The 13,664-nt window shown below is 42.2% G+C and overlaps 1 protein-coding gene across 1 annotated transcript in view; it reads left to right on the forward strand.

The window, feature by feature from the left end:
* Positions 1-13,664, forward strand: part of IFT122 (intraflagellar transport 122) — a 283,966-nt gene that overhangs the window by 146,645 nt on the left and 123,657 nt on the right. Inside the window, exons 15-17 of the mRNA XM_086939241.1 lie at positions 161-301; positions 3,608-3,661; positions 6,734-6,895. Coding sequence (XP_086795367.1) covers positions 161-301; positions 3,608-3,661; positions 6,734-6,895 — 357 coding nt within the window. The remainder of the gene's footprint in view (positions 1-160; positions 302-3,607; positions 3,662-6,733; positions 6,896-13,664) is intronic.

Here is a 13,664-nt window from a genome sequence, read left to right on the forward strand (position 1 = left end):
AGCTTCCTCCAGTGCTGCTTTCTGTGCACACTTTGCTAGCGTGTTATAAAGTAAGTAAGGCCTAAGGCTACTAGTATCGCAATAAAGATATTTTTCTTGTTTCCTCCTTTCTGTTCTGTACATCTGTTTTCGAATTTTCAACCCCACTGGACCTCTTCAGTCGGCCCCAATGTACCAGTACTTGGAGCGGAAAATGTTCAAAGAAGCCTATCACATCGCTTGCCTGGGGGTCACGGACACAGACTGGAAAGAACTGGCAATGGAGGCATTGGAAGGTCTGGATTTTGAGACTGCAAAAAAGGTATAACCATTATGAATGAATGGTTTTAAATGTTGTCTGATACTGGTTCTAGCCCAGGCCTATTGATGTTGCAATTAGTCATTATGTTGATAAAACATTTCATAGTCACATTTAGCGCTTTTTCATTTCTCTGACGTTTTGCATGTAAACAAATTAATAGAATTGTGTTAATGTGTATGCATACATTGGCTTCAGAAACCAAATATTCTATGAAGTAACCCGGAAATCTGCCACCTGTCCAGTGCTTCAGAGTTTCTGGTGCAGCATCTGTCATTGAGCCTGATAGATTATAAATATGTCAGGCACTAGTCTGTTTATAATTCTCCCATTTTTCCATTTTTCCTATTGATGGGTTTGTCTGTGTTTCCTTTTGAATCCACTGATCAGTAGCCACTGTTCTTTGTTTGCGTACCCACTGGTAAAGTGACATGGTATTGAATAAACAGCAGCAGTGATGGAAAAGCACTGGAAATGCAATGCAGATTTATAGGAGAAAAGAAAACTGATCTTAAGTGGGCTTTTTTGTCTTGAAAATATGCTCAGCCTCCAAGATGGGGCTTTGTAAATCTAGCCCTAATGGTTTCGTGGCTGCCAAACATACCATACCTCCACTGCAATTCCATGTGGCAATCTCTATGAATAACAATAGATTTATCATGATTGGTTGCATGGACTGCCCATACTTTGATGCACCCTTAAGCTGATACGGCTCAGGGGCATGAGTTACAATGCAAGCTTGTCCCAAAGGCCATGGTTCCTATTTGGAAGCTACGGAAGCTGACAATAGGTTTAGCAATCAAAGTAACCGCCCCAGAGATAATGAACATTTGGTGAGGAGCAGCAAGGTTCTCGGCTGAGCAAGTTGGGGGGCACAAACTGACAGAAGAGACCAAGCTGCAAAATGGAGCAGTACGAGGAGCCAAAGTTGCAAAGAGGGTCAGTTGCGAGGAACAAAGGATGCAAAAAAAAACCGCAGGGACAGATAGAACAGATGGCACACAGACAGAAAGAGTAATTACAGAGTCAGGGGCTGAACGAGCAGCTACCAGGGAAAATGGCAGGAGACTGACACAAGTCAGAAGGGCAAGCTAAGGTCGCACTGAAGCAGATGCTAATAATCCTCTACCAGGGAAACCTAGAACCCATTTCATTATGGGCAAAGGATGCATTGCAGCCTGGCTAGGGAGCATTCCTTTATCAAACATACATGCCAGTCACTTGGAAATCAGTTCACAGTTGTACAAGACATTATCGTCTGGAATCTGATACGAAAGCTGACTTTGGTATAGGTCAAACTGCACTGAAAAGTCTTTTTGGTTAAGTCCTTAATTACATTTACTCTAATTTGCCTTATGTTTTTAGAGTTTGTGCCCCTTATACCAAAGAGTTATGAGGGGAGAAGAGGAGAGAAGTTTGTTTTAGCTTTCTTCTCTAGTCTGACATTTATCAGTACCAGTAAAAATCCTAGGATGCAGAGGAAATGGTTGCTAACTTGTGATCCTAGTGCCAGTTCGTTGGAATCTTCATTTATATCCTAAAGGACTCTCCCTCCTCCCTGCCTTTATATATTGGTCTACACCTCCAGAAATGTTTCTAGTTCCCACTTATGACTTTAAAAATAACTGATTCTGTGAGGCTACTGTATGTATTAGTTCATCATGGGTACTGGAAGCGCTTTGAAACTTCTAGGGAAAGGATGCTTTTTTAACTCGTGTTGTAAGCCTCTGACACTAGACTTTTCCTCATTAAGCAAACGTGTTAGCAGCTAATTTTGTAGGTGCTGCATTGTAGTATTGAGATAATTCATTAGCATTGCACACAGTGTAAGGTTTGGAAAATGTTTGCATTTTGTAGACTTTTGTGAATGTGGGGTCTGTGAACACAGTAGGGAATTATTGTAACGTTTACAAATTCACTGAATATTTCTCTTTATGTAGAACAAGGACTATATCAACTAGATAGGTAGGAGAAATCTAAAGGCAATCCCTTTTATGCAGCAAAAAGTAAGGAAATTTATGTTATCCATAGATCGGCTGGAATAGACAAAAAAACAACTCTTGCTCATTCCTATTTTATGCATTAAGCACACTATGCAGAGCAATTTTGCACCCTCACCACTGCATTATTGAGTATCATTCACATCTGTTATTCACAGCTCTTTGAAATGGAAAGAACAGTGGTAATAAATGGTACATAAAAACAAGTTATGCATGGAGTGGGATTTTAGAATCAACCCTAGCTACAAAGCAACAGAGAGCTCCACAGGAGGGTTCAAGCTAGATATATATGAACACTTGGGGGTGGTGGGGGTACTGGGTAGGGTTCAGATGAGACTGGCAAGGGTGGGGTGGAGTCTGTTAGCGAGGTTCCATCATCTGGGGGAGTTACATCTGTGGATATTATTGTTCATCACTTACATGCTATGCTCTTACTGTTTTTTTCTCATTTTTGGCAATATTTTATTTAATGCTATTTTATATAGCTCAAACTTTACCCAAAGGTGTCGGAGCTCTTTACATAAGAACCAGTTGCAAAACATAAGGACTTAGGATTACATGCGTTACATAAAAGATACAAACAGAAAAAATTTGCAAATGTACAATATGTAAAGTCACACAAGGAAGAGATACGAATGGATATACTCTAAGAGTCACATAGGAATCGTAGAGAGTACAAAGGTCTACTGCATATACTAGTGATTAGAGTTATCTCTGTATACATAAGGAAGGGATACGAATGGATATACTCTAAGAGTCACATAGGAATGGTAGAGAGTACAAAGGTCTACTGCATATACTAGTGATTAGAGTTATCTCTATATACATAGGGAAGGGACTGTGCAGATGTCTTCTTCAAAATTTCCAACGAGGAACACAGAATGCACTTTGTAGGAGCCAAATTGGATATGTGGATCTTTGCTTAAATTAGGATTCTGCCTTATATTAACTTCCTTTTTCTGTTTTTCTCCACTTTCATTTTTCTGGGCAGAACCCCTTATCCACATGTAAAAAGCTTTCGCAATATACCAGCTTTGTTAAACCACCCATTTCTAACAAAACTTGTAACTTTGCTTTACCAGCAAGGTCTACCACTCCATTTCTTTAAAATTTGTTTAAATGGATGGTCATGCAGATGAACGTTGCATTAGCTAAGTGTAAATGCAGTTTGCATATGCTTAAATAACTGATCTTTTGATGTATTTTCGTTTTATGCCACATTTCCTTCTGCTTTTAACAGTTGACGACGTGTAGTACATGTTTTATTGGACTTTAAATGTCTAATGCTCTTTCTCTTCCTCCTTTACAGGCTTTCACACGAGTGCGAGATCTTCGGTACCTAGAACTGATCAACGCTACCGAGGTACAAGGGCACAATTAGCATATGACTTGAACGAGTGTGTTACCACTGGCATTGGAAGCCTCCCTGCTTGTACCATGCAACAATTAATTTCCTTTTCTGGGTGTCCAGTGGGTGTTCAGGAGCACTTGATTGATACCAGAATTTTAACAATAACGACTGATTATGTAAAAAAGATTCACTCAGTTGCATTTGTAGTACATTTCTGTCCATTGGATACCCTGAGATTCTGACAATAGATCATGGCTTCTTGGACCTATGTTGTACTAGACCTCGATCTTACAGTCACTTTTCTTATACTTTATTCATCTTTTTTAACTTTCCTTCCCTGTACTATATCATCTTAGTCTTGGTTGTAGTTTCACTGTCATGCATCCACTGGTACGGGAATGTGGATTAGGAGCACATTTGTCTCTATTGAGTGAGTTAGTCGGTCACTTGAATAGTTTTCACTGTGAATCAATTTGCCCCTTTGCCCCATCAACTGATCTCAAAGCACGGAAACACACTGGCTATAATCTGCATTGACGGATTCATTTTAGAAGGTATCTTAATGGAAATATAATTGTAATACTCATGTAATGTAGTTCAGAGCCAAAGAGGCAGGAATACATCTGTGTGTCTTCTATACAAACATAGTTAATGGTTCAATGATTCATTTCTGACGAATGATCGGGATATTTGGTTGCTGAAGAAATATTCAGTTGACCAGATGGTTCAACGCATTCCTATGAAGGTATTCTTACAGGGATATCAGTTGAAAAGCATCCAAAACCCATTTTGTTTGTTCCTGTAAAAGCAGTTTGCCAGAGATGTAGAAAATAAATCCAAAAGGCCTCCGATGGCTTGACTACTGCCTGATCCTTAGGTCATTGTATAGCACACGTCTGACGTTGGTGTGCGATCTCAGTCCCTCATCATGAGAGACCCAGTGATTGATGTGATATTTATCGCACCAGAGATTTAACTATACTGTGAAGTTCATTAATTACTGGGTACAGTAAATAACTGGAATTTTTAGTTTTAGCCCATAAATGGTGAAAATCTCTTGGAATTTACTGGTTACCGCATCAAAATCTGCATGTCTGGTATGTAACTCCCTCGCCACTGATGAATGTCGTCTGGTTTGACCTGCTGAAGTTTATCCAGAGGATGTGGTTTTTTATTCCACCTGATATTCACCGAGTGCATTAAAGTATGCAGACCTCATTATTCTGATATGTCCGTTAACAGGAGTTTACACATATATCGGATTTTTTTGCCATTAATGATGAAGGCCTTAATGCCTGTGAACCGTTCAGGGTGGATCACTCTGCTTTGCTGGTCTGTGTGAGTTACTGCACATAAGTTGACCATCCAATGGGTGCAAGCCTGCCCAGCTATCGCAGGCTTGGGGACCAATCCTGTAGTGATGGAGTAAGTTCTGTGCAAACGTGCTGACATGTAAGGAATGCTGTCACATGAGTGCAGTTGGACATGAGATGCATTCTCTAAAGATGTGTGGGTAAAGCAGGCCTAGGATAGGAGGGTGTGCTGTTGGAAGTAACATATTGCCAATTCTTCACCCACAGAGTGCTTTTGGGAATGATGTGGAAAGAATGAAGAGGTTTGATCAGGATTTAGGATAAGCCATTTGTGCAGCCGCGCCTCCTTTACTTCATAGCAGCATCTACTGATGCATCCCGTACTTCCACCCCTTGATCCCTCTTCTCAGAAATAGCTTTATTTCCACTGTTCGAACTATACCGGTAATCTGTGCTTCTAGTTGCTGGTATCTTTCATGGAGGAGGCTTTAATCTCTGAGGGCTTCTTCTCTGGGCGGCATTATCTGGTGCTCCCTTACACAAACTGAAGACTGGTGGAATAGCTTAGGTTTGATCCCATTTTTAGAGTACGGTGAGCTATCCAGTAACCGCATCCCCGTTCAACCCTTCATCCTGGTTTAAATTGAATTGTGTACTGCTCCCTTCCACCAACGGTCTTTCTTGTTCTTAATGTATATATTAATCCCCTTATATGTTTAGAAACTGAAATGTGACTTCTTATGCCAACTGGCGTCTGTTTCCTTGGGATCCCAACCTGGGCACCAGGCAGAGGATGTGGAGCGTGATATCGTGCAGGGACCCTTACTCCTGCATCTACAAGAACTCAAGATCTTTCCTATTTGTCAATGGGAACATTAATTTTTTTTAGCAATAAACACACCTTCCGGTACAAAACATAGTCCAGTGCATTAAAACAGTGGTCACCAGTGTGTAGCTCGTGAACAGCACGTTGCTTTTGGTTTTAATGATTCTATACATGTTTAATTTTTTCTGATGCTGCACAGCACATACATTTTTTGAATGTACTATTTTGGAACCTTTCCAGGACCCTTTCAGTGGTTCTTCTAGCAACTGTTTCACATGCACTTTAAGGCTCAGATTCAATAGTCCAGGTTCATAGGTCTCAACACAATGTGGCTGCAACCTCTGTAGTGGTGGGTTATGAGCTCTCAAAAGATGGGAGATGCAGGGCGCAGTAATACTATTTTTCTCTCTAGAGACAATCAAGAATGTGTGATGGTTTAGCTAAAAGAGTACCACTTGTACAAGCCTCTTGCATATTACCTTCAAGGTGCGTTACTCAATTATTTTTGTTTTCCTTTATGATGACCCACTGATTTAATATCTGAGGTGAATTCCATATGAGGATCTAGTAAGCTTAGGCACAGTTAGCCCAAGTATATCAAGCATTCTGCTAACTGCAGCATTAGGAAATGTTCTAAGTGTGCATATTCGAAGCTTTATAGAAACTGCAGCATGGGCATGTGCTAGATGGTGCAGTATAAACTAAAAATAATAATAGTTTTTTGTTTACTGATCCAACTTGGATTGGTAAACCAAAAGAAAATGGAAGCGCCTGTTTCATTTTGTATAGGGTACATGCTTGTTTTGTGCGTCTACAAAATAACCCTGCCAGTAGGCCCCAAAGGCAAGACTTTTGACTTTGCCATTGCTTGTTTTAAAAATAGCCTTTGGCTTTTAGAAATGGTAGATGAACAATGTAGAAATGACCAGTATTTTTTCATTGCAGGAGCGGAAGAAGCGTGGAGATACCAACAATGACCTCTTCCTAGCCGACGTGTATGCTTACCAGGGGAAGTTCCATGAGGCCGCCAAGCTTTACAAGAAGAGCGGCCATGAGAGCCGTGCCCTGGACATGTACACAGATCTGCGCATGTTTGAGTATGCCAAGGTACTATGACACTGTTGCTCAAAGTAGAGGGGAGAGAGTGAATGAGAAGGAAACAGCTGGAGATAGTAATGAGGAAAGGCAAGAAAAGAGCATGAGAAAAAAAGGCAGTGCGACAAGAGAAAGAAGTAAAAAAGAGATTGGAATGGGTGCATCTAAGGTGTTGCGTGTTTATCTAGGTTCCTGATCGATACTATGACCTTATGCCCCTATTCGGCTATAAATCCATTTATTCCCTATATTGGCATAACCGTTCAAGTGCGATTTTCTGACAAGTCATCTCTGGCCTCACACGAACAGAGCCACATTCCAGCATAGTTCTCTCTGCCACTTCCTTTGCGACCAATTAGTGCAATGACAGAGCAGTAGTCACTATCTGATATTCCTAGATAACACTCCGAGTTCTTCAACAAGATAAAAACTCAGCAAACCTGGAAATCCCCGCTTGCTGTGTTTTGATTAGTAATGGAACTCTAATGAGCAACTGATAACTATCACTTCCTAGTGACATCTTTAATTGACGTCTTATGTCCAGCAAACTTGCGTCAAACCCGGCACCTGTCAGGTATAAATATTACCAACGTTGCCTTAAGCAATGCGAGCTACTGTTGCTGACACCAGCTGTCTGCAAGACCCCGTGTTGGTGAAGCTAGCACCCTGTCGCTGCAGCCTGCTGTCCCTTGGTGGTGAAGCTGCTGATACCATTATCGCTGCTAAAGCGCGAACGATGGTACAGTACGCTTAGGAGCTGAACAGCCGTCCCTCTGCGAAGACATCCAGCAGATTCCAGCTGCCCGCGGACGCTGTCCCCCCTCCTTCCTCGACGCGCTGAAGAGAGCCGCTGCTTTTCTCGTGCAGAGAAATCCAGCTCTGGCGTTTCCGGTCTACCTTCGCGGGTGACTGGGATATCGAGAGCGACCCCTGAAGGAGATACCAATCCTCCATCATTCTATTCAGAGGTATGGTGTTGACTAAACCCTTAGACGAGAATTCTTGAAACAAACCTTGGCAAAACCAACTTAACTTAAAGCTACTTACTTGCTCCCCTTTCACGTGTTAGGCTTAGGTCAGGCACACTGGGGTAGGCTTAGTTAGAAGCACCAGTTGAGTATGTTAGCCTAATATATATATGACTGTATATATGTTTTATTACTTTTAAACCATTGTATGGCTAAGAAACCATATCAATGCTTTTACAGTTCTATTTCACAATACTTATCTTACTGTACGTACTTTTTATAGTAACAATTCTTGCAATTGTGGCAATACATTTCTCTTGTACGAGAAGAAAGACTGTTCAATAAATGTTAACCCTTTATTGACAAACGCCCGTCTCTCTATTCTCTACATCTCGTGAAAGTAAACTGCACTAGACTGACTGAGTGAAATACCTGTCTATTGTTTCACACGACCCTAGAGATTGACTCTTGATCTGAGGAGCAAAGTTGTCATGTTGCACGGTTGTTGGAAAACTGAATCCCTTCTTGTCTGTGCCAAGGAAGCTGATCACTTCCCATGCAGAGAAGAAAGTTTCCAGTGACCTCTGAGCTAGTTGGTAACACAACCCAATTAAGTTTAGCATAGTCAGTGGAGGCCTGGAATATAAGCAGTTCCACGTCGATACTACTGTTTATGTTATTCCAATGCGCAGGGCCTAGTGGGAAACTAGGAACTACACTACAAAGGGAGACAGGGAAAAGGAGGAAAGAGAGGAGACGGAATACGAAGAAAGAGGGACCGAGCAAGACCATGGGCACAAGAATAAGTGAGTAGGCACGGTGAAAAATACATAGTCTAGTAAAGAGTAACATTTAAAACCTTATTGAAATCGAAGTACTAATACATGACTAGTTTTAGATAGGGAATGCCCCAGTGTTGAGGTGTTACTCACTGTACATTCTGGATGCTCTGCTCAATTTTCTTGACTCCTACCTTGTTTCCATGCAAAGAGGTGTGAAGGCATTTTCCAGCAGGTTTCATTATCAAATAAGCCATTTGTTTTACTTTGTGCAAACGAAGCTAGAGAGCAGTAGGGCACCCCACACATTGATCCAGGCAGAGACCAGATTAACCATAGATTACGGACCCCGTTGGTTCTGTCGTTGGAGTGGCGAGATATTAATTGATAAGATGGGTGTTCCGCTCGTTTTTGACATGCAGGCACATTGGAGTGATGCATATCCAAGAATCATGTAATTCTTCTTGGGTTCAACAGGTTTTTTTTTTCTGGTCTCTTCATTTTCTTTCTTGTTCGTTAACCTCAAGACTGCGTTGTTGAATTGACCACCATTCTGTTGATTTCTGCCAGATGAGGTCCTGTTTTAGACGTTACTGCTTTGTAGATTACACAAAAGTTCTTTAAGGTCATCTGTGTGAGAAGAGAGAGCCAGTGAGGTATTTTTGAGGCAGAGATAGAGGTCTACCCATAAAGGATGGGAATTGCTGCTCGTGATATGTGTGTACTACAAAATGCAATTTGCGAATAGGACCCATTAGTTCGAACTATCATTTTACTTATTTCTGCATCACCTTTTTTGAATATTCTATTATTTACACCCTAGGGCCATATTTAAACGCCTCCTTGAATTTTAAATGTGAAAATTCAGTCAAAGTATGACTGAGGAAGTGTTCTTGCGGATTCACAGATCCGGGAATAGAGGGATTTTATCCTTGTAAATGGATATACTCCCAGAAATGTCTCCAGTATGATGGAATAAGTGTGTGCAATTCTTCTCTAAGGGGTGTGTTTGTGGGTTTTGTAAGAAGGATCTCATTTGTCTAATTGCAAATCGTGGTAAACAACCACAGATTCATACAGTTACAGGAATTTACAAATTCTTTGTTTTTCTTGTCTAAGGGAGAAGGAAAGCGTTTTGCCAGGTGATTGGAGCACCTTCATAATTGATGTGGGTACAAGGGAAGGGGTTTCTCCAAGAGGCTAAATAGAAATTGATAGTTGACATTAGCATTACTTTTTCTATACAGGAAAACCTCTACATTTCCGTGTGCATTAATAGTTATGAATACGTATACCCATTGAGCTATGCAAGAGTCGTGGCTTTCCATTGGTAGCCCTGTAAAGAAATGTGCTTAAAATGTAGGCACAAAAGGGTATGCGAGTAAATGCAGGACTTTCAAAGGGCGCCTCTGTGAATCTGACCCTTATTCATTTTGCCTTCTTCTGATCTTCTCTCTTGCGCTGCGTTAGGTCACTTCTCTTTTGCTTTTTGTCATCCGCTCCCTATTCTCAGTACTTTCTCCTTAGTTGTGCACATTCTATCCTATATCTGTTTTTATTGAATGAAGCACAGCCTGATTACTTGTGGCTTCTATTCTTTGTATTACTGGATACTCACTGATGGTCTGCCAATGCATGGAAGAGTCCTAATGCTTCCCCTACTCTTCTGTGAGGTTTGGAAATCGGAAAGATAAATGCCATTGCTCATACGATTTATTTCACTGGTTTGTTGACACTTGGGATTAGTTAGAAATCAAGTCTGTTCTTGGCATGCTTTCATGTACTGACCATTTGCCAGAGGCAAAATATTTAAGTTGTTTGACTTGTGTTCAATGCACTCGCCATAGATCCTCTGTTTTTTAATTATTATTTTTTTTCAAGCTTTCTTGAGATTTTGCACCGTCAGGCTGCCACTCAAATTTTTAGGCTTTAAGTTTTATTGTCTGTTTAAGTGCACTATGTCTTTTTCGTACGCTCTTTATGCTGAAAATGATGGATGGAGTCTGCCCATGATTCTGGTGCCATCGTAGTCTTCTCTCCAGATAAACACATGCTATTTGAGGAAGAAGTGTCATGGTTTTCTTGGCTCTACACATTCGAGTCAAAGTATGAAGGTCATGCTTCTTCCGTCAGAAATCAGGTAAGAGATTTAATAGGAGATGATCACGTCCAAGTGTGGATGACGCTGAAGCCTAACACGCGTTGATTGATATCCTTCTCTTGTCCTATTTGCCTCATATCCAGCCCAGGAGGGCTCACCAAGGTATGGTGGTCATTGCAGTCAAGGTGTTCACATCTTCCATGCATCTTGGATTGATTATAAAGTCGGAGTCCCCTGAAAAAACAATGGTTCAGTACTGGATACAACTTCAGGAAAAAGTGTCAAGCGTTTTCCATGCACTGGCTATTTGTGGGGCCCGAGATAGTAATCTCTTGGTGCGAAAGACTTTTTTGGATTTTTTTGTTGTCTCTCACACCAGACAGCAAATTAGATTATTTTAAAAGAGCCTTACCTCTCCATGGAATCAATACTGGGGAGAAATCTCATACTTATGATGAATCTGTCTGGGCTTGAGTATCAATTTGAAGAGGTGGAGGTCCTCGTACAACCTCTTATAGGAGAACCTTTCAGGCCGTTTTGGCCTGAAACTACTGCAATCATATATGCATCCCTCCTTAGATGGGGCATCATTTGGAGGGTATATCCTTCCATGGACAGAGAACTGTGCAAGAAAAACATCACATCTTTTGTATAGTCCTTGCTGCGTTCCTCGCAGTTCCAGAATGAACAGTGTATGCATAGACAGTGGTTATGCATCATAGCTGCATTGGCTTGGATCCAATGAGCTTTCACCTGTGTATCAGCAGTGGAAGGTGAACACTGGTGAATGTGGTCAGCAAGTTGGCATTGTCTACTCAAAAATAGAAGCTGTGTCTTGAGGATCTGCACTTCATATTTATTCACTAGGGTACTCTGTGGAGAATTTCTTGTCTGTATTCTTGGAAGTGAAGCTGTGGCAACCTCTGGACCAACATGTTAGCCAAAATGCGTTCCCAGTAACTCTTTGTTTGGCCTAGTGTTCTTGTATTGAGGTATTATGCCAGGTGACGTTAGTATCATTAGTAGACCTTGTTCAGTGTATCCCAAAAGGATCACTATGGTTCTGGTCAGACCTACCAGGGAAAAGCTCTAACAGATGTGTGTTTTCACTGAAGTCTGCATTAACATTTTGGTTGGGCAATATGCAGGTATAATTTCTGACGAGCGTAGGTAACGCCTAGCCTGCATTGTAATCTTGGCCTAATCAGATTTGTCCATTTCCAAGCTGTTGAATTCCCCGTTGGCCCTTATTTTGATGCCAGCTAGAAAGTAGAAGTCCTTGTGCTCACAGTGTTAAGAGATTGGATATGGGTCGGCTTTCCTGTTCAGCGTTCTGAGGATTGGGATGGTCTGAAGATCCCCTACTTGTGTTGTGGTTGGTGGCAGAATTTGTCAGTGCACCTCTGCTTCTTAACGGTATATTGGCAGGTGTTTGTCTAAATGCTGCAGTATGGACGATTCTACTGGGTGCTGGGCAGCTGCTGTCAAGTGTAGTAAGACCAGAGAAAGGGGCTAGATGCTTGCAGAGGGCTTAAATTATTAGCAATCCCCTCCCTGCAGCACCAATAGTTTGGATTTCAAGAGTGCCACCCATCAATCATTGAGCTTACTCATATGGACCATATAGTAATGTGTAAGTCATGACTTTAGGAAGCTTACTGTTTATATAGTGGACCAGAAAGAGGTACACTATATAAAGAAGTACAAATGAGACCCCAAATGCTCTCTTTAGTGATAGTGTGGGCGAGCAGTTGGGCATATCAGTGACTAGTGCAAAAGATGTATTGCATACACAAAGACAGTACATTTAGACACACACTCAATAAAGAAACCCAACACCAATTTATAAAAACAACGCATACTTTTATACAAATTTACCAAGATCATCGGAATTGGGTAAGTACTTTTCGAGTTATGAATTTTTACAGTCTTCAAAAATGAATACTGCATTTTCTGAATCTGTAATGTTATCCTATGGAGGAAAAATATGTACTGCATTTGGGCACTTAGCAGCGCTCTACGGGACTGTTCTTCAGGACTTAACCTGTGTATGGGGCAAGGTCCAAGGCCACACCAACAGGTCACCTCGAGAGGCTCTGGGGATGTAGAGATGTCCCACGGCGTCGGGTGTCCTATTCACTTCAGTAGGAGAACGGTCCGGTTACAAAGAGGTTGCAAGCAAGGACTGGGGTACCAGTCCGGGGGTACGCCCAGGGGGGACTCAACCCTTGACACCCTTGGACACTTCGGTACACTGTTGGTCCACTTCTCCTCTGGCTGTGAGGCTTGGGTGCAGTGGTGCCTCTTGGCGTCGGGATTTTATGCTGGAGTCACTCGTGGTTGGAGGGGGCCTTCAGAAAGAGACTGCAGGCGGCAGCTGGAAGTCCAGTTCGGGGAAACCGAAGGATGGACTTTGCTCTTGTGCATCTGGTGAACCTGTTGGCACTGCTTCCTCCCTTGAACTCTGGCTCTGCGGTGCGAGTTCAGAGGTACTTTGAGGCGTCGGTTGGCGGCAGTCACAGACTCACTCTTGGTCTTTGTTTCTGCTGCAGAGGGGCTAACAGGACAGCTGGGCCACTTTCGATGTGGGTCTCACTGTCCCTGAAGTCCCTCGACGTGCAGGTCAGTCTTCCTCTGCTTTGGTGTCCGGACTGTACACAACAAGCCTTGGCTGCCCCAAGGAGTCAGTTACCCCAGGTGTGGTGTTGTGCTTCTCTGGTTGGTCCTGGTGTCCCCACACTTGCAGGGAGTATGAATCTGGCCTGTAGGAGCACTGTTACCTTTTCTTGGGTGGCTGCTGCGTCAGTAGTCCCTGTAGGTGGCAGGTCGGTGTACCAGGGCTTGCTTCTTTGGTGCCTGCGGCTGCAGGGAAGTAGCTCCTCTACTCCTAGGGAGTCCCTGTGGCGATTTGTGATGCACTTGCAGACCTCCAG

Source organism: Lissotriton vulgaris, chromosome 9 (genome assembly GCF_964263255.1).
Source record: "Lissotriton vulgaris chromosome 9, aLisVul1.2, whole genome shotgun sequence".
NCBI classification, from domain to species: domain Eukaryota; kingdom Metazoa; phylum Chordata; class Amphibia; order Caudata; family Salamandridae; genus Lissotriton; species Lissotriton vulgaris.